This window comes from Phoxinus phoxinus (genome assembly GCF_949152265.1).
Source record: "Phoxinus phoxinus genome assembly, chromosome: 15".
NCBI lineage: Eukaryota > Metazoa > Chordata > Actinopteri > Cypriniformes > Leuciscidae > Phoxinus > Phoxinus phoxinus.
Genome location: NC_136890.1, coordinates 5,576,100 through 5,598,641, shown reverse-complemented (window position 1 = coordinate 5,598,641; position 22,542 = coordinate 5,576,100). Strand labels below are relative to the sequence as shown.

The 22,542-nt window shown below is 37.7% G+C and overlaps 2 protein-coding genes across 8 annotated transcripts in view; both read right to left on the bottom strand.

The window, feature by feature from the left end:
- antxr1a (ANTXR cell adhesion molecule 1a) overlaps positions 1-96 on the bottom strand; it is a 326,460-nt gene extending 326,364 nt beyond the window's left edge. Inside the window, exon 1 of the mRNA XM_079638447.1 lies at positions 6-96. The gene's annotated coding sequence lies outside the window, so the exon portion shown is untranslated. The remainder of the gene's footprint in view (positions 1-5) is intronic.
- A 17,310-nt stretch (positions 97-17,406) lies between these two features.
- The window catches only part of LOC307012134 (dynamin-1-like protein), a 40,433-nt gene continuing 35,297 nt past the window's right edge, over positions 17,407-22,542 (bottom strand). For 3 of the 7 annotated variants that reach the window (XM_079638436.1, XM_079638432.1, XM_079638435.1), the window contains exons 16-18: positions 22,360-22,469; positions 22,112-22,271; positions 19,332-19,793 (exon numbers count right to left, since the gene is read on the bottom strand). In XM_079638436.1, coding sequence (XP_079494562.1) covers positions 19,737-19,793; positions 22,112-22,271; positions 22,360-22,469 — 327 coding nt within the window. In that variant the 3' untranslated portion in view covers positions 19,332-19,736. Of the gene's footprint in view, positions 19,794-22,111; positions 22,272-22,359; positions 22,470-22,542 lie in introns of all 7 variants that reach the window. The other 4 variants (XM_079638434.1, XM_079638433.1, XM_079638431.1 and 1 more) reach the window with 3 other exon arrangements.

Genomic DNA, 22,542 nt, shown 5'->3' with positions numbered 1-22,542 from the left:
CTTACAGGTTGTGATACGGAGGAGGAAGCTGATGCAAATACACTTGGAACTGAACCTTCCTTCAATATCAGCCGGCTCGCGAATCCAAGTTAGATTGCATTTAAGTTGGTAAAGCAATCGTCTTGAAAATGGCGCGAGCAAAGCACACAGCTCGGACTATACTTCTGTGGTATAGCTGTATATATGAATTGTAGCCACTTAGTCTTCAAATGCTCCTCCTTGGGCAGATGAAAAAAGTTTGCTTTTGAGTCGCACTTCAGAACACAGCGTCTCGTCGCCATGATATTTTCCCTGGCCTTGGAGCGCAATAAGTGGGCGCATCGTATTCAAATAACTTGACAAGTTGACGTCATCTAGTCAGAGAAAAAGCTTCGGTCTTCTAACGATTCATAAAAATGACTCAGAGTCGACTCTTACTTTTGAAAGACAATAACTTTATATACGGTGCACTTTCTTATTTCAAACTTTGCAGGATGTTTTTGTTCACTTAGATCTATGTTACACACTACATGAAAGGTAAATTTCAAAATTCCATAATAGGTGCCCTTTAATGCAACTAAAATGAATCAAGTATTCCCAACACAAATGGATTAAGTAAACTTTAGGTTATAAATATATTAGGTGAGTTGAACGCAATGAAATTAATTAAACTGAACAAGAGGCAAATACTTTTTTTTTTTTTATGCCTCAAATGTGGCAAGGGGTGTGTGTGTATACAGTATGAGAGAGAAAGAGCTGACTGAAATGGGATGTGTGGGAGAATGTGTAGATGAAAGATTCTAGATGCCGAGGAAAATAAAATGCTGAAGTTTCCAGCTTGCAGTTTTAGTGAGATTGCCTTTAAATCTCTCTTCTCAGGATCTGTCATCTGCTCTAATCACTAATACCTGGAATCCAATGCCACTCGGAGCTGATAGATGGAGGTAATTTGAAACAGACCCATATATGACCTCACACTCACAGGCCTGTGTGCATTTACAGAACAGCGAAATTACCACCCGTCATGATAAAAAAGTTAGCCGAATCAATGCACTGCAGAAATAAATTTCTTTTATTGGTCATTTAGCCACATCAAGCAGCATATTGATGTCCCATTGATCTGTTGCCACAGGATTCAGCAATAATGAAGCTGTTAATTACTTTAAAACTGTTCTGATGTTTCAGAAAGTGCTGTTTTTATAACAAAGTCTCATAACTGCTTCTGTTTTTCCCACAGAGACTTAAAAACAGCCTGGATAAAACTTGTGATGCATTACCGCTATTGATTTCAACAGTCGCAGCCTCGAGAGGCAAATGTGAGCGCTAGCGTTCTTCAGTCAGATTCACAGGAGGCTTAGATCTGAGCTGTTTGTTCTACATGATCCTCACTAAAAGAATTCATATTTTGACATTGTCTGAAGTAAATGCTAGTTTCAATTAAATGTATCTGTATAGTGCTTTTCAAAATACATATTCTCCCAAAGCAGCTTCCTTCAGAAAATCTGAAACAGCTAGGTTTTCTTTCCATGTATTTAAAGGGATAGTTTAACCTGTAAGCCCACCTCCAAGTCACCTAATTTTTAATAAGCAATATATATATACAACATAACATCCAGTAACATAACATCTGACCCCACTGACTTTCATTGTATTTAGTTTACAAGTGACGTCACACCCTCAGGAACGTCCTCCTGGAGGGCAAAACTACTTTCCTCCATTACCCATAAGGTATTTTTTACCAAGCTTGTACTACTAATGTATAAGACAGTGATATATGATGTTAATTGACCAAATTTAATATAAACCTTGATGATATATGAACCCAAAATATAAACACAACGTACAGTTTCTCGTTTAGCGTTTTTCCATAGAAAAACATTATAAAGAAAACGCTTAACCAACTGTGTTCATATCTGGGCTCACTTACGGTCACAGTCGAGTTCAACTTCATATTGCACTGGTCAGTGGTCACGTCTTTCAATATTCAATATTCAACAGTTGCTCTGCTCGCTAGCCTTATGAGAAACGGAAGCGAGCAAAAAGACTACATCGACCAAATGTAAACAGCCCCCTTTCCGTTTCCGGTAGCGCATTTATATTAACGAGCACTCAGTCCTTCAACAGAATTCAATGGGATTTTACAAAATGACGAATAAAACACGACCGAAACTGTATTTCGCAACACTTTTTGTTTCTGGAACATCAACTAACACCACTAATCACTCGGTGAGTTTAACAGTTTTGTAAACGAACATTATTGGCTGTTTTAATGACATTTTCGGACATGCCCATTGACTCCAATGTTAAATGGGTCCATGGCCAATTCTTTTATAGTCAAAAACTTGAGAGAGGAACCATTGTCAAAAAAATGTTGTCCACCACTCTTGTTCATCCAAAACAAACTACAATATAGACTCAAGGTGTTAAATACCGGAATTATCCTTTAACCAACTGTGTTCATATTCTAGGCTCATCTGCTTGCCTGTATGCATCTTCAAAACTGAATTTGATCTTTTCACCACTTTTTTATACATAAAGGCAATTTAAGTGTTTTTCATGTTAAGCTTTTTGAACGTCATGGTTGTTTTTAGTGATAGAAATGCTGTAGAAGGTGCTGGATATGGATCACATGTGCCCAAAACGTCCTTTTTGTTCACATATTTTAGTTTTTCTTCTTTTGACAGATGATCGAAATAGTTGTAGCTTGAAACAGATGGGAGATTGACAGGCCTGTGCTGCAGCTCTATGGATGTTTTGCCCTCCAGGTCTCCGCACCAGTCACATGACTGAAAAGTGAAAACTGTGAATAGACAAACGAAAGGAAACAAACTGAAGCAAAAAAACTAAACAAAGCGGAAAAAAACACACAAAGTAAAGCACTGAGACATTCTTCAAAACAGCTTCTTTAATGTTCCACAAAACAAAGAAAACCACACGTTTGGAACGATAAGAGGGTGAGTCAATTTATTTATTTATTTCGAAATTTATGCAAAAAGAACATCCGACAAGAAAATAAAATCAAGTACACAAATAAAATCAAGTTAAACATAAAAAAAATAAAAAAAATAATTAACAATAGTTACAGCCAAAGACTCTCACTTTTGGGTGAACTATCCCTTTAATAAAGGATGTGGCCTCGGATAGGTTCAGCCAATGAGAGTGAATAGCCAATAACAGCCACTAATAATAACAATGCTAAAAGGATTTCCTGTTGTTCTTATTGACACAAAATGTTGAAGCCCTGAAACACTCCTATCCAGAATCTCCAATGGAAATACAAGTATTTTACACTTACTGTATAAACCCCCAGTGAGCAAAGCCAAAGGCAGTAGTGCAGAACTGCCTAAGATGTTGAAATAGATGAGGAAGAAACCTGCTGGGGAAGCCATCCACCTTGAGCTTGTACATATTTAAACATTTATACAAAGAATACATACAATGTATTCCAGTCACATACTGTAGTATTAATGATACTATAGCACTGTAAAACCTGAAATTGTTTCCTTATAGAGCTATTTTTTATTGATCTAACCCATACAATTATTAATAATTTGTTGATATAATTTAATGTATTCAGGTTGATTCAGCAATATTGAATAATATATATTTTTTACTTGAATAAAACCAGAATCCTAATACTCTAAAATATGAATTAGGATTGGCATGAAAAGAACGACAAAAGATGTTTATTAGTGAAAATTATGTCGCTGCTAGGTGTAGTGTTATTTTAGTATTGTATACAGGTGAAATTCAAAAAAATTGAAAAATTAGACATTTATTTCAGTAATTCAACTTAAAAGATGAAACTAATATATTATATAGACTCATTACATGCAAAGTGAGATATTTCAAGCCTTTATTTGTTATCATTTTGATGATTATGGCTTACAGCTTATGAAAACCTTTTTACAATATTCTAATTTTGTATTTGGGGTTTTCATAAGCTGTAACAAAATGAAAACAAATAAAGACTTGAAATATCTCACTTTGCATGTAATGAATCTCTATAATATATTAGTTTCACCTTTTAAGTTGAATTACTGAAATAAATGAACTTTTGCACAATATTCAAATTTTTCGAGTTTCACCTGTATACTACTATAATATTTATAAAAATTTCGAATTAGCTTCTTCATATTTTTGTATGCACAAGTCCAGACTGGAGAAGGACAGAAGACAGGAGGTGCCAGCAGAAGGAAATACCAAGGCAGAACTGACGGAGGCAGGAGCCAAGGCGGAGTCATGATGGGTCACAAGGTGGAGACCCAAGAGAATCTGCGAGGACGACGACCCAGGGCGGCATCACTTGCCTGTAGGGCCGAGGTGACGTCGTCAGCTCGAGTGACCATGGTGAAGGCGAGGAGCCTGGCAGGACAGGGCGACACTAGAGGGAACGAGGACCTACATGTAACCGGAGGGAAGGAGGATCCCGGTGAAGTTGGAGGGGTGGAGGGTTGTGGCGCAGCTAGAAGCCCTGGAGTTCGCAGTTAAACAAGGGTGACGAGAGGCCAAGGTGGAGCCGGAGGGACGAGGGAGCCCGGTGGAGCCTTAGTGATAAGGGACCACGGCAGAGCTGACGGAGCGCAGAGCCAAGGCGGATTCGAAGGGCTGACAGGTCGAGTTGGAGCCGGAGGTGGAGCCAAAGAGCAGCGGGAATCAGCGGAAAAGTCAGATCCGGGGAGCTATGAGACCCCAGCGGGGCAGGTAAGTCTGGAGAATTAGATGGAATCATCAGAGATGAGGTGACAACGGGGTGGGCAGGATATTGGGTGTGATCAAGTCATCTATGATGTAGAGCAAGGGTCACCAAACTCGGTCCTAGAGGGCCGCTGTCCTGCAGAGTCTAGCTCCAACCCCTAATTAAACACACCTGAACCAGCTAACCAAGGTCTCACTAGGCATACTAGAAGCTTTCAGGAAGGTGTGTTGGACCTGGTTGGAGCTAAACTCTGCAGGACAGCGGCCCTCCAGGACCGAGTTTGGTGACCCCTGATGTAGAGTGTAGTGGCCTGGAAAGGGACGAGCTCCGTGGCGAAATTGATGAGGCAGCGCTCCTCAACTTGCTCATCCCAGACAGCAAGACAGCAACATAGTGCCGTCCCAGATCCGGCCCACATCTGGCATGCGTTTAATCCACATGTACCAGTTGAGGCCCGGATCTGGGTCGACACTATGTTGCGGTCTGGGATCAGAGAACTGTCTCACCGGACATGACTCCTTGCTGGATCTGGTGATCGGATCCAGCCTCTGGTCGGTAGTGGCGATCTGCTCTAACTCTGGGCATGGACAGGGCTCAAGCTCGTGGTCCGCGGCAAGCACTGGCTCAGGTTCTGATTCTGTAGCGCTGTTTTCTGTTTTCTCGGCACTCAAAGCGCTTTACATAGAAGGGGGGAATCTCCTCAACCACCACCAATGTGCAGCATCCACCTGGATGATTAGACGGCAGCCATATTGCGCCAGAACGCCCACCACACACCAGCTTACTGGTGGAGAGGAGACAGAGTGATGAAGCCAATTAGTATATATATGAGGATGATTAGGAGGCCATGATGGACAGAGGCCAACTGGGCAAATTTGGCCAGGATGCCGGGATTTTTTGTGACCACAGAGAGTCAGGACCTCGGTTTAACGTCTCATCCAAAGGACAGCGCTCTTTTGGCAGTATAGTGTCCCCGTCACTACACTGGGGCATTAGGACCCACACAGACAACAGGATGAGCGCCCCCTGCTGGCCTCACTAACACCTCTTCCAGCAGCAACCTGGTTTTCCCAGAATGTCTCCCATCCAAGTACTAACCAGGCTCAGCCCCGCTTAGCTTCAGTGGGCAACCGGTCTTGGGCTACAGGGTGAGATGGCTGCTGGAGGTGTTGATAGTCCTGGGGAGTCGGAGTTAATGGAGTCGTTGTTCTCAAGGAGGATTCGCACACCCACAAGGCGGAGTCGATGAACTCAATAAACGGACAGTGATCCTCCCCAAATAGCAGCATCAGGCCGAGGATATCGTCCATCCCGCTCCAGAAATGCCGTTTCAAAGTTTCTTCACACCAGCGCGTCTCGTGAGAGAGTTCCAGGTACTCCTCCACATAATCCTACTGGCGGTTTTGTGAAAAGCAGTCCTAATAATCCATTTGGGTCATTTCTTCTGTCATGCTTGCCATGGTAGTTAACAGAATCCTGACACAGAATATCAGATACAATCTTATTTAATGAACACAAAGAGAATACACAGGTTAATAGTTTACTATCAGTACATTCGGCAGTGCATTTTAGCCATATTTCAAAGATAATAGGAGTGATTAAAATAAATATGTCCTTAAATCCTACTTAAGTGGGTCAAAAAAGCACTTTTAAAAGCACTTCAGCTAATTATATTTTATCTAAATTTTACCTATAATATATTTTCATTTAATTCTAGTTAACATGCAATTAAGTTTGGAAAACAATACATCCAGTTTGCACTTATATGTATATTATTTCCATAGTAAGAAGTCTTTTATATACAAGTATACAAAAATGAACTTTTCAACAAGGTTTTCTCAGCTGTTTTATTGTCCACCAAGCAATAATAATTTCGAGAAAAAATAGCACCTCGTCTCCACAAGCAATCTGAGGCATCATTCATGTGCAAGACGAGTTATTTGTCGAGGGGTTTGCTCAATTCCTTTACTATAAGTATGAGCAATAGTAATAGTGATGCTTTCCTTGAAAACACCAGTATAGTGAATAGCAAAAACAAAAGCATCAACAAAGATTGTGACATAAAATCAATGTACAAAAAACATACAGTACTATACACTTATTTCTACTTTTGCAAATAAAGACAAGATCTTTGTATACAAAAGATCATAAGGAGGATAATAAAAAACACCCGACAGCAGATCTATCTTGTGCAATATTCTTACTCACGTACAAACACACTGGTTTGTCATTATGAAGTCCTTCCTTGAAAAAGCTGTATTCCGCATTACAACGGTTACGGCTCTCTAATCTGATTTGATAAGCAGCGTTCACTGTTCCAGAAAGACCGTCAGTCTGTATGTTTGCAGTAATTGGCAATATTGTCTAAAAAGTAAGTTCCTCAGTTTTTACTTCATGTTTATTTAACATTAATTATAAGACAATTTCTAATAGAGGGATGATGATATGTATATATTTGAGTGACAGTTCAACCTATATATTTAATATATGCATTCTTCTTCATCAATGGACTTAAATCGTTACAATAACAAATATCCGTAGACTGGGGAGATTTTAAAACGAGCGGTTCACTCGTAAGATCTTTCCTTCATGCTGTGGAAATAAAAACCGGAAGACAGAACACCAGGAGCGCAGAGCTGAAAAGGGGCGGAGCTACAGAAGGTCTATATACGACTCAGAAATAGGCTAATATATAAAAATAATAAATACAAATGTATTAGGTTAAATGTATATTAAATGGAACATAAGAGTGCCTTTTAAACCCGTTTTAAAGTATCTTTATATGTAATATCATCATAATTCTATTGTCTTTTAAATATGGTACTGCAGAATGTACTGACAAGCATTTATGTATTAAACTAAAATATACTTTAAAATCATTTCTATACTTGTGTCATGTATTTAAATATATTTGTAATTACACATTTGTAATGGCAAGATTACAATTTAATATAAATATATTACATTTAAATGTAATATCGAATAACACACTAGAGTTAAAATTTGCACACTACGTTAGTCAACACATTAAATAAGTGATTATTAAAACCATGATTTAAAATGCACTTGAAAGTAAAACTTTTCATTTGACATTATTACAAAGTGCCCCTTTTAAATGTGTGGTAAGAAACATTGTGATGAATGTGTACTCTCTTTAAGTAGGCTACACTTTTATTCTCACTATTTATCTTGAAAATTAAGGTTCATTATTGGACATTAGGAAATTAGGATTCATTAGGAAATATTGCTAATGTTTATTTTCGTGAATCAACATGTTTTACAAATCAATTTAAAGGTATCTTCAACATCACTTCCTGTACTGTCCTTTGTAAAATAGTACAAAATAATGAATCACTAACAACATTTGTTTTATAATGACACCATATGACATCATTTTGGTGGGAAACTAACAGCACAGCCATAATAATGATGAATTCTGATGTTGTGGGTTTAAATGCTTTGTGTCACTCTAAAAAAAATCCATCCTGTTTAATAGAAATAGCATCAGTTAATGAGAGATTATAAACTGTATAGGCACTTACATTAGCTGATTCCCGATCAGTATTTATACCGTATATAATGCACATGAGGGAGAGGTTTAGAGATCAGTAACAAGGTTTGTTGTTGCATGACGGGTTTATCAGGTCAGTTACTGTACATCTTCATCGTTTCATTCTGCAGCATCAAACACATTTCATTTCTGTAAATAAACTAGGCAAATATGGGATTGGCATTTACTGGCATGTTACTGATGTCAGTCGTCATAATGGGCATCTCCCGAATCCCAGAAGTGCCTGAAGCTGAACAACTGCTGGTCTCATATTCCCATTCAATCAGAAACCAGCTCATAAACTGTCAGGATTTACTGTGACAAACAGGGAACAAGTGACTGCCTCAAATATTCTCTTTCTTTCTTTCTTTCTTTCTTTCTTTCTTTCTTTCTTTCTTTCTTTCTTTCTTTCTTTCTTTCTTTCTTTCTTTCTTTCTTTCTTTCTTTCATCCATCCATCCATCCATCCATCTATCTATCTTTCTGTGTCTGTTCTATCTATCTCTTTCTGTGTCTTTGTTATATCTATCTATCTATCTATCTATCTATCTATCTATCTATCTATCTATCTATCTATCTATCTATCTATCTGTCTATCTATCTATCTATCTGTCTATCTATCTGTCTGTCTATCTATCTGTCTGTCTACCTATCTTCTATCTATCCATCCCTGCCTGTCCATCCATCCATCCATCTATCTATCTGTCTACCTATCTTCTATCCATCCATCCATCCATCCATCCATCCATCCATCCATCCATCCATCCATCCGTCCTTCCATCCATCTATCTGTCCGTCCATCCATCCATCCATCCATCCATCTGCCTGTCTGTCTGTTTGTCTATCTATATGTCTACCTACCTATCTTCTATCTATCCATCCCTGTCCGTCCATCCATCCATCTATCTATCTATCTATCTGTCTGTCTATCTATCTATTGGAGTATGTTTTAGATGATCATTCATAAATGCTTGTCAATACATTCAGCAATATTTCTAATTTATTTCAAACCATATTTCAAATACAATAAAAGTAATTATGAATTTACATATAAATGTCATGTACTGCAGAAGAGTAGTCTAGAAATACCTTTAATAATCACACAGGGGAATTAACACTCTATCCACACTTATATCACAGCGTGAACCGACAAAGAAGTGAACAGAACCAGGTGTATAAATACACAAGAGCGTTTCTGATTCTAGTGTGTTGGAAAGAGTCACTGAAAAACTCCCACAACTAATACACAGACTTACAGTCTCTCTGGAACAAACACAAGCACACACATACAAACTGTGAAAAATCCCACAGACCAGAAGGTCCTCCACCACAAAAATAGTCCCACCTCAAAGTACAATTTTGACTATATCACCATTTACGTATCATAATTTTAAGAATTCACTCGTTTTTTAACAGAACTAAGTATTTTTCATGTTTTAACCAAGAGCCAAATCCAAATAATTGCCAGCACCATAGATGTTGCATGAACGTTATATTGCTTCAAGCACGCATTCCTGTTTTTGTGTTGAGAATGCAATAAGTCACCAGTTTTCTGATGATGGGCAAAAAATAGCCAGTATGCCCACGGCCTTGACATGAGTGCTGACGCAGCGGTTTGTGTTTGGATGTTTGCACAGTTCCTCAGGGAAAGATCTCATACAGCACAGAACGAGGTCTGGTTTCCCCTCGATTTCTAATCTAATTTTAGCATGCTAAATACTTCGGCACACATTGAGGAGAAGATGACCTTTTACGCTGGCGTATCAGAAGGCCGTTCTCCAGTATAACCAGCGCTGGGCTCTTACCTTTCTTTGCCTTGCAGGAAGATGAAGTCCGTGCGACTGCAGTCTCTTTTATGAGAAGGAACTCGGTGTCAGTGTCCTGAGGCACATCAACATATCACTGCATTCATTAGCCGTGGACTAACTGACTACTTTCATCCTGAAAGTCATTTGTATTTTGAGGTGATTTTGTTCGTATCTGTGGTGCAATACCAGGATTATCCCATTTATTATGCTAATTTTCCAGACGCTTGTATGGAGAACAGTTTACAGTGCGTTTCATGAGTCTGTGTGTTCCCTGGGAATTGAACGCACGACCTTGGCTGTGTTGTTAAGCTACAGAAAGGCAAATGAGAGAAGCAAATAATGAACTGCAATATAAATTAGAATCACATTATGTTTACCAAGGGATAATGCAAGTATTAGGTTGTTTTTAATGGACCTGCACTTTATTTTCCCCCATAGGTCCACTTATAATAGTTGTTTTTTGCACCAAAACATTTGGAATTTAGTTCCACATGTCTATTTTCCACTGTCTCTAGACTGTAGAATTAAACAATTTAACAATATAAAGTTGGCATGAAACGGAAGTTGCAACAACCTGCTTCCATGTTCTGAGTCACTGTAAAAAAAATCTAACCTCCCCAACTCAAAATTTTCTAGTGACTGGTCACATCTAAATTTTTTAATTCTTTAATTTTATTTTATCAATTTGCAGAATTTCACTTGGGCTAATTTAAAAATTTAGATGTGACCAGTCACTAGAAAATGTTGAGGTGGGTGGAGGTTAGAATTTTTTAGTGTTCCAAAATGGCTTATTGAACATTTTTATTGATTGATTGCTAGTCTTAACATGCATATATAGCAAAAAACAAACAAACATTTTATTACTCCATAACAGCCTCTGGAGAGTGATAGTGTGTAATAACTACAGTAAACAAAATATTCTAAGACTGTTAAAGGAACACTCCACTTTTTTTGGAAATATGCTAATTTTCCAACTCGCCTAGAGTTAAACAGTTGAGTTTTACCGTTTTTGAATCCATTCAGCCGATCTTCTTTATATTGGCCTTAATAAGAAGGATCTTTGTCGTCTCCAGACTGTCCAGAATTCTGCTGCTAGGCTTTTAACCCACACGAGTAAAAGGGCACATATTACTCCTGTTTTAGCTTCACTTCATTGGCTACCAGTGAAATTTAGAATGCACTTCAAAATTTTGGTTCTAACTTTTAGAGCCCTACAAGGACAGGCACCACCATACATCTCTGACCCGATACAGCTGCGTACGTCCTCACGTAGTCTGAGATCAACAGGCCAGAGAGTTTTAGTTGCCCCGGGCCCTTGCACATTTTAAAACTAGAGGGGACCGTTCATTTCAAGTTGTGGCACCTAGGTTGTGGAACGCTTTGCCTCCTTCCATACACTGCTTGGATTGTATGGAAAATTTTAAAACCCAGTTGAAAACTCTTCTTTTTAAAGAGGCTTTTAACTAGACTGTAGGGTGGTTAGGCTGGTCTAATGTGTACGTCTGTTTATTTTGATTATGTGCTGTAATGTATTTATAAGAATTGTGAATTCTTCCTTTTGTTGTGAAGCACTTTGTGATTTTTATCTGTGAAATGTGCTATACAAATACATTTTACTTACTTACTTACTTACAAAGAGTTGCAAAGAGAGATAATTTTCCTATTTCAAACTTGACTCTTATAGTTACATTGTGTATTAAGACCGACAGAAAATGTAAAGTTGCTATTTTCTAGGCCGATATATGACTAGGAACTATACTCTCATTCCCGCGTAATAATCAAAGAACTGTGTTGCCGTACCAGCAGCGCAACGATATTACGCAGCGCCTGAAAATAGTCCCCAGCTCGGTAACTTCCAACGTGACCGGTGCTAAGTTTGTAATATCATTGCGGTTACTGGTACGGCAGTACAGAATTTAGGAAAAATATCGAAACTCTTTGGTCATTTTTATGAGAGAGAGATGCTAACGGTCTATTCAGATTCAATGATCTATGCTAAGCTATGCTAAAAGTGCTACCGCCAGACCCGGAGATCGGCTGGATGGATTTGAAAACGGTCAAACTGAACTGTTTAACTCTAGGGGAGTTGGAAAATGTGCAACAAGTGTTCCTTTAAAGTACATGGAATTCTTATATGCATGAAAGCATATTATAAGCATTATTACACCATATGTCTTACAATTAAAGGTAATTTAAACAAATCAAATATACGTCAACATCTTTCTTGAAAATAAAAAATGAAGGTATTTTCTTAAGGTAACACTTTATCTTAGTGTCCTTGTTACACACTTACTATAGTATTAACAGTAAATTATACATAATTACAAGCAACTAATCCTCAACCAAGTTACAGTAAGTCCAAAATATAGTAAGTCCAAAATAATTATTTACAAAATATCAATCTCAAACATGCGTCTTATGGGTTTGGAACCACATGAGGGTGAGTAATTGACAGAAGTTTCAGGTTTACGGTCAAGTTTAGTTCATGTTCATGGTTGCGCAACGCTATCTCACGACCAATTCGTACGAATTTGGGTAGGGTAGGTTTAGTGGCGGGGTCAGGGGTAGGTCATTCATACGAATTCATACGAATTTGGCAACTCGTAAAATATGTACGATTTACCAAAAATCGTACAAATTCGTACGAGTGAGGTCGTATGAATTTGTACGAATTAGCCACCTCATAAAATTTGTACGAATTACCAGTGAGATCAGGTTGGGTTACGTTATGTTTATCGTCAAGTTTAGTAAAAAAATTTTTGTCACATTCTGGATTTAGTTGAATAAAGCTATACACCTGGGTTCTCATTTCAACTCGCCTCAGTGGATCTCTAACAGATGTCATATGATTTCTGAATGAGCCAAATCTTGTTTTCCACAAAAGTGCGCTTTAAAGAAAATTTTATATTCGCCACGGTATCCCAATAATGACACGGTACTTTTTAACGGAGCACAAACTTAAACTGAAGACTGTAACTCAAGTTTGCCACATCAAAATAAACCAAACTTTGGATTTTTACAACATAAATAAGCAATGCCAGCAGGATTGAACATCAACGGCTGGCCCAGATCAGTCACACAAGTACATTGTGAGAAAAGACACCAGCCTCCGTCAGTCATCTTATCATAATTCATGACAGCTTTCCCACATATTTGCCTTATGTCGCAATTACTTCATGCCTTTTCCCCCCTATTACTCCATATCAGCCTCTGGAAAGTGATCGTGTGTAATTCAGATGTGATTAATTGCGGCTGTCTTTCCGGTGCATTACATTTACATGGATTGACACCAGTAGATGAGCTTTATATGAAAACTTCTCCAGGTTAACCTCATTTTAATACTCGAGTGGTGGATGAATATCAGCTCATTTGCATGTTCAGTTTATGTCATCCCAGCTCTGCTAATGCAAACTTCAGTGTCTTTATGCTTGGGTTTCCGGAAACCCCAGCGCTCTATGTTTAAAAATACATTAAAAATTAAGTTCGTCTGACCTAATTAAACCAAGTAGATATATATTATTGAAGTTTTGTTGTTCTTATTACAGATTCTAATGTTGATCAATCTTATACTTATACATTTTACTTCTGTAATGTTATATATTTCAGAATAAAACTGATTTTAAATATACAGTCAAAAATAATAACTTTAAAATTTAGAATTCAATTCTAATTTCAGTTAGATTTTCATGTTGAGTTCACTTAAATATACAAGTACACTTGAAATTAACACTAAGTTAAGTGAACTTTACTGTTTAAGTACATTAAATAATCGTCAAGTTTGGTGAACTAAACAATTTAAGTCAAGTCTACATAAGCACCAAGTTAAGTAAACTTAAATATGCACGTTCTGGGAGACCACATTACTCAATTAAATTGAGGGAACGAGTTTACTCAAATCAATTGAGTTAAATTAACTTATTAGGGTTTTCAGTATACAAGTAAAAGCTTCTCAGGGTGTCTCACATGCGGGAGCATAAAGATGTTTAAAAGAGAGTTTGTTTTCCTGCTTCACATTATAAGAACAAGTCAAGATTTGACTACACATGACGCATTTCCCTTTGCATTTCGTTTTAGTGCCTGTAGGCATTCGGCTGAAAAAGAAAATCAGAGCAAGCTGATAAAATGTGTGACTTTGTAGAAGGAAATTACTTGCTACTTTTTTTCATTTCAGCACAGATAAGTGCAAAGAAAAAGCATTTATCCGGTGTGACTATAACTAGAATAATGTGCGATCTGCACACTGTTGAAAAATCTGTTCTATTGCTGCTTTCAATAAGGGAAAAGAGGAGAGGTTTTCATTTGATTTTAATGTTGTTCTGAACAGTGAACAGTACATCAACATGAATCACAAAAATAAAATGGCAGGCAGGCTCTTAAAGGCATTTGTCAAGAAATGATTCACGGCGAACTCCCACACGTACGATTACGCTCTTTCACACACACACACACACACGCATATGGATGTGGACACATGCTCAACGGGAAGGCTGAATGAGTTTTATATGATTAAAATACACTTTTCTTTAAGCACACTTGACATCTATGAAAGAATGATAAACACACAGGTAGTGGAGACGCCACTCTGGACTAGAGGGAGATTGACAGGGTTTCATATAGCCTGTCCAATCACATTTCACCACCAAGTCAAGACAGAAATTACTAATTATATTTTGCATAAAGAAAATCAAGCCTATTTCTTTTTTTGGACTACATTATTTTCAAAACAATTAAGCACATTTCCCTACCACATTCTCATTATATGTAATGTGAAATTATATTTTAGACATTAGTGTAGGATTTGTTGTACTGGGTTCAATTTATGTTTTTTTTTAAGCCGTTTGTTATACGGTAGTACATTTTTTTTACAGTAATAAACTAATAAAATAAAAATTATACTAAAAATGTATCATTAAAATTTTGCAATTGCAGTTATTCGCGTAATTATCAACTTTACGTTGGTTGTGTCTCGGCACGGCACAGCACGGATGAACCAATCGCATGGGCCGGTTGCAGTCTCTTTTTTCTGTAGCCACTTCAAAGTCTTTTGCATTTTACAGCGGGTGAATCTCCAGTCGTCACTGATGATTGTCGTTTGAACCTTTCTGGATCTGCCATTAAATTGAAAAGTTTAACTATATATAGAGTACTGTGGCCTGCGGGTGAATCTATAAATCTCCAATCCTCACACGCAACATAGCCTTCTAGACGAGACACCTTCTCTATGTGTACAGATGTGACGTAATGACACAAATTTCCAGTGGAAATCCCAGCCCGATCTCATGAAAGTGCGTATCTATACGACGAATGTTATTTCTCGTGCCATTTATACGGCAAAAATAATTTTTGCGTGTTTCGCGTGCATTTGAGACGCATTTTATGGGGTGTAATACACACGCACTCCCCACCCCTAATCCTACCCAAGGGTTTTCAGTGCGTAGCATATGCACGCAAAAAACATCTTTTGCGTATAAATAGTACGAGAAATAACAATCGTGATATAGATACGCACTTTCATGAGATCGTGTAGTAAATCCACCATACCACTGGAATTAAAAACATCTCTAAAAGCTTACCGTACTCGCTCAATTTAATTTTGAATAATTTTTAACCCAAAAAAGTTACGGACTGCAGCTTTAATGAAACTATTGAAAATAACTATAATAATCTCAAAAGTAAAAAAATCCAACATAATTGTAATGACATTTTTGTGCATATGAGAATGTGATTTTTCGTGCATTACAGTAATGAGACTTTCCTCTCTTTTTTTGCATTATACTAACAAGAATGATCTTTTTTTTCTTACATTATTGTAATGAGAATGCATTTTCTTTCTTTTATTACAGTATTGAGAGTAAGATTTTTTTCCTTGCTTTATGATAATGAGATTTATTTTCCTGCATTACAGAAATAATAATAATAATAATTCCTGACATTGTGGTAATGAGAATTCGACTTTCTTTCCTGCATTACAGTAATAGGAAAGAGATTTATTTTTATTTATTATGGGAATTATAAAAAGATTTTATATCTTGCTAGCCATAAAGCAAGTTATAAAATATGTTTCTTATTATCACAGTTACCATGTTTTCTTACATTAATGTGATGTGAATTTGTCAAAATGTGCTTAATTGTGAAGAAAATAACATTACAGTGCAAAATGGCAATGTTCTTAAAGATAGGCTTTCCTGATGCTTTCTTGACCTGAATATGTTATTGACAGGTTCCATAAGATTCATTAGGCTCAGACTCAGTGCTTCAGCAAACACACCGCATCATGTAATCAGTGCTGAGATTGCAACGGGACTCGTTCAAATCAGTTTTTTACGGATCTAACTACGCTCAAGCAGCCTAAGGAATTTGCTCAAATCTCTTGCATGTATTACATCTCTACAGTACATACTCACAGCGTCACACATATCCAGTGGAATACTCTACAAATATGAGGCAGGACACAATTTAGCGGTATAAAGTTTGAGGTCAACAAGAAATGCATGCTTATTACATTATCAAGTATTTGACAATGCATGTAAATATGTTTATATAATTTCCAATAATTCCCCTTTACCTCCATAACTTCTCTCGCTCTTTCTGGAACGTCTATTTTTTTACGGTTGATTGGTTGGTAGAGGAGCGCTATGTTCACACTGCGTCCCAACGCAAGAAATCAATGAAAAATGAACAAACATACATTAATATTGGCAATACAACTATTACTTCACAGTCCCACTGGCAACATTTGTGTTGTGTTTTAATTTTGCACTTTTTGTATTTGACACTAAACACTATTTTCGTTCTTGGTGTTCAATGCCTCAAGCAGCCATTCAGTCGGAATGTGTTCATTGCTTTGTTCCTTCTCATTTGACCTTCTTTGACACAGCCGTACTCACAATAAATATTCATACAAGCATAAATATTACATGGCAGTCAAGTCTTCGGCACATCCAAGCGTGGTTTGAAGTGTTTCAGAGCACAACTAAACACAATGGCTCTTTGTTCTACGGCCCATCACACTGCACTACCCGTTTATTTGCACCATGTCTAGACATCATTCTCGGGTTACATCATTCACTATTCTAAATGTAACATGAAAGATGATTGAGTTTCTTTCATCTATCTCACTCACGTGATCAAATATTAGATCTCCGGTTTGTTTTTAGCCCATGGTGGCTGTAAAATGACTAGGGCTGTGCAACTATTAATCGCGATTAATCGCATCCAAAATAAAAGTTTGTGTTTACATAATATATGTGTGTAATTATTTTGTATACACAAATGTAAGAAATATTTGCATGTATATACTGTATTTATATTTTATATATATATAAAAAAATCTTAAAGGGGTCATGACATGTTTTTATTTATTTTTTTATTATGTTCCCTTAGGTGCAATTATAGTATTACTATAGTTTTTTTTTACAAAAAACTTTAAAATGTAGTGATTTATGACCTTTTCCCACCCAGTTTCTCATCCTCTGATTCAAACAGTCTGTTTGGGGGGTGTTTCCCCTTTAAGAGTTCAGTGTTAACGCCCACTGCTATGATTGGCTAACGTCAGTGCCTGTGCATCAATTATTAACGCCCCCAGCCAGAACATTTGCGGATTCGGCGCAACTGTTTATTACTAGCGGGTGATGCATGCGAAGCGATGGCTCTTGCAATGATAAAACCTTATTATGTTTGAGCCGGAATCAGAGGAAAATGAACCATCACCACAACAACGAAGACTGGATCAGCTCGTGTCCACATGGAAAGTGAAACTATTTTGAATTAATAAAAAAAAATTTACCCGAGACACTTGAAAACGGATTATTGTTGCATAATTATCCTATAGCTTAATTTGCTAACAGTTTAACATTATTTAACTAATCACATGTAGGCCTACTAGAAAGGCGACATATTTTCAAGATTCTCTTATACAAATCTGTTTATATCAGCCATGGTAAAAAGTAAGTTTGCGTCGTCGTTGTTGAGCCCAGAATAGTCGGCACGGACTTATCTTTGAGCAACAGTTTTCTGGCAAAGCCAAGCATCATATTGGGATTTTTTCCTCAAAACAGTCATCCTTCAAATGTATAGAACAAACGCTTAAACTTACACTGCCGTGACTGAGACGTCCGCAAAAAATAAAGTGCATCCATTTTTCCCTGACGACTGGATCTTTCGCAGCATATTCAAAGATGTTGTTTGTCCACAGCCAGGAACAGCACATCTGCGGCATCGTCATTTCCCTGTACACAGACCCACTCGCTGTCCGGCGACTGAACACTTGTGAGGCGCGCGGGCGCGACAACGATACGAAATGAGCGTAGTTGCCTTGCGCTTAAAGCGTAACTGTCTTCTGCTGGAGGCGGTCATTATGCAAACGCTGGTACGTCACTTCGTACCGTGACGTCACTTCTTACCATGGATCCAGAACGAGCTGTATTTAGAGCTTGATTAAATAAATGATTCGTTTATAATGGGGAGGAAGTCTTAAGCTATGAAACTTGCAGGACGTTTAAATGGTACAAAGACCTCTTATATACCAAAAGATCAAGGCAAATTTGGTTTCTCATGTCATGACCCCTTTAAATATATACATGCATGTGTTTGTATTTAAAAAATAATTATACACAGTACACACATATATTATCTAAACACACACTTTTATTTTGGATGCGATTAAACGCGATTAATAGTTGCAGAGCCCTACAAATGACATAACTTAAGTTCTTATGTACAGTAGTGTACAACCGTACAAACATGCATGAATTCGACCGAATCTCATAAAGGGGCACTGGATTTACTGTAAAGCTGGACACCACTTAAATAACATCATATTTACAGCATATTAATGGAGTGGTTGACTCAAAAAAAATATGTTATTAATTACTCAGTCATCTCATTCCACATTCAGTGAATAACGGCTTACATTGCAGTCTGTTCCTCACACAAAACTCGAATGGACTAGTTTTATGATGATTTATGGTGCCTTTATGATGCTTTTAGTCCCTTTTGGAGCTTGAATGTACAAAATGTTTTCACTGAATGTAAAAAGCAGCGTGGACATTCTTCAAAACATCTCCAATGTTCTACAGCAGATACAGTAGACATGTTTTGAATGACATGGCGAGTAAATGATGAAACATTTTAGAATTTTCACTGTTGAAAATGTTAATTTTCAACTTTTTTCATTGGTGAACTATTCCTGTTATCAGTCATGGGAGTTTATGAGAGCTCGGTTTGGTGTTACGATGTTCTTAGTACCATTTGAGACATTACTCAATTCTTAAAGTATTTAAAAAAAGAGAAATTGTCACAATCTCGTAAAACCTTTAAGAAATTATGTTGAAGAAAATGACATGGACTTGATATGTTTACTATATCTGAGCTACCGAGTAAACATAAACACACACACACACACACACACACACACACACACACACACACACACACACACACACACACACACACACACACACACACACACACACACACACACACACACACACACACACACACACACACACACACAGTTATGGAATCAGTGCATATACAGTAGAAATAAAGAGCATTTGGAAAACTGTACAGATTTTGTTGAATGTTCATGCTGGCAGAGGCATTGCATTTCTTCAGATATTGGACCTGTCATTCACTCACACATACCTTACACACAAACATGTAAACACTTTCCTGGACAGAATGTTCAAAAGAACGTTTGGCTACCAAAGATGAGTCTCCCGGATCTCTGAGATAATGTTACTGGCTTTCTTGAGGGCCTGAAAGAGAAAGAGTCAGAAAGAGCAGCATTGGTAACACACAGGACACTGCATAAAACAAAACATCTCGTCAATGTTGGGCTGAAACCTCGTATCTCCATATTTTGTCTTTTTTTTCATAAATCATTACTATTGGTCACCCTTTACGTCTGTCTATGGCTTTTGCAAATATTCAACCAATGAAATGTTTTAAAAAGAGCTTGTGACTAAACCACTGGATCCTCGAACTGTCGATAAACCCTCATAACTCCGCCCCGCCTTTATTGAGAATGAAGTGCCACACGCATTTTAGACCGTCTCTGCTTGTTTGCAATGCAAGGATAAATAAAAAACTGTTTGTTTGAATAAGTTGTTTTCTTTGCTCAAGACAAATGTCTATAAAGGCTAAAGTTTCATGTATTTGAGAAGCAGAGAATAGTGTCTTATGGCGCTTTTCCACTACACAGTACCAGCACGCCTCGGCTCGGCTCGCCTTTGTTTGGTTTTCCACAGTGTAAAAGTTGTACCGGTACCTGCTTCTAGATACTTTTTTTCGTATTACCTTCAGCGAGGTTCTGAGCGAGCTGAGGCGATACTAAAATGTGACGTGAAAACACAACAGACTGCTGATTGGTCGGCGAGAATCGCCATTAGTCTAGTATTTGTCATCAAGTTGTAGTCAGTAAGCGTCTTAAATAGCCTGTGTAACACTTCATCTTTTACAACAAGAGATTTTGGCCAAAAGATACATAAAGGATAGAGCACTTCTAATATGTTAGCAAATGTAAAGGCACTGATGGTCATATTCCCTATATTCACTGTAAAGCCAAGCTTCTAGGCTTTTACACACCAGCTATCAAGTGCATTTGATTGGAAGAGGTCTCTCGTTTTTAAAGTCGGACTACTATTAACTTGACTATCATCTCAAACTGCCCAAGACCGTCTGAATGTGCATGACTGTAGTGACAGTGCTTTAGATGGGATGAATTTAAAGACAAATTAACTTTTGTGAAAGTACTACCGACTAAAGTACAGCAGACTGTCAGAATACTAACTGTACTGTATATATATATATATATACTGTTATAACTTATATTATATAACTGTTTATTATATACTATAACCATATTACATCTGAATAATAACTCATTAAAAAGTGAATGTTACCATGTTATTACTACATTTAGCTAGCGCTGTGACGGTGGCAGTTTTTTACCACCGCGGTGGTACTGGACAAACAACCGGCGGTGGCGCGGTGGTTGTTTAAAAAAAAAAAAAAAAAAAAAAAAAAGTTTTTATTTGAGCAAAAAAGTGTTTGAGCAATTCCGTCAAAGAGCTATTCCGTCAAAGAAACACACTAAAGCCTGTAAAGCATTGAAATAAATATCAGTACATTTTGGTAACTAAAAAATATAATAAAGTTACATTTATTTAAAAAACAACAACTTTCGTTTAATATATCGCGTGATATATAGCCTACCACTAGAGGGACGAGGGAGACGAGCAGGAAAGAGACCATCGATCTCTTTTCTGATATCTTCATGTTTTCTACTTGTTGTAAAAGGTATGAAGAGCGAGTTTTATCTTCCACAAGGGCAAGGCATTTAGGCTGTTTGATATTGCGCTGCCAGAGAAAGCGGTCACAAAGACCTGGCAAAAGTAATGATTATGAATGTGTCAAATATAGCAAGGAGACATTTTAATTGTTTATTGATAAACTAGTATTTTCTGTGTCAGTGTCGGGCTGCAAATATGACGTTGACGATGCTGACTTGTCATCTTCGCAGTGAACTCGCCTATAGAGAGAATTGCAAACGTCATACGGAATACATAAGCAAGAGAGTAGGCTTTTCGTTTTGAATTGTTTCGTTTAAAAGTAGACAATTCAAGCTTTCTATATGGAACAACTAATGGAATATTGTTAAATTCGCTGATAATCAGGTGACCAGATCGGATTTCAAACCAGAATTCAAAGGCGACAAAGCTTAAATTTATGGGCTCGCGCACAACTCTCTCATTCGTCATGAATCCAAACGTTTCCATGGCTGCGATGTAACATTTAATTGCTTACCTTTTATTTATTTTGTGAACAAAGCTTTGTGCTTCACTCGTGTCATAATATTCATCATCTGAGAATTACCAGTATTAACAGAAAACAAAACTCCTTTGCATGTATGCTTGTGACTGCTCAAAAACAAAATCTCTTCTGATCGTCTCGGCCCATTTGCAAAATGTGGTTCCTGCTATAAAACCTAGTATGTATTTTTCAGATGTTTTTATGATCTCTTCACACCTGCTTTATGAGGCGTATATGTACTCCGCGAGCGCACGACACGTACCTCCAGCATCTGTGCAACCTCTGTGCGCTGCTGAGCAGTTTCCTGAGACTCGATGAGCAGTTCCTGTAGAAGACGCTGCTTGTAGAGCTGACCGACCAGCTCGCTCTGCAAATTCTCTTTCACGAAATTCACCAGGAAATGCATCACCGTCTTTGGCACGCTGCAGAAAACAAAACAAAAACAGATCAGATGCTCGTGGTCACTCAGTAGTTTGTCTCCCACACATACACACACACACAGGTGCTGACCTGTCCTGGATGCTCTTGCGCACGATCAGGAAGTAGCAGTTGATGAGCCGTTGGATGACCTCGCAGTCCCTCTGCTCCCGAGTGCTCAGTTTGCGGGATATTGGCACGGCCTACAGAAAAACATCCAAAAGTTGTTGTTCTTTCCTGCTTTTCTTCAAATGTGCAAAGTTGGCTTCTGTACTT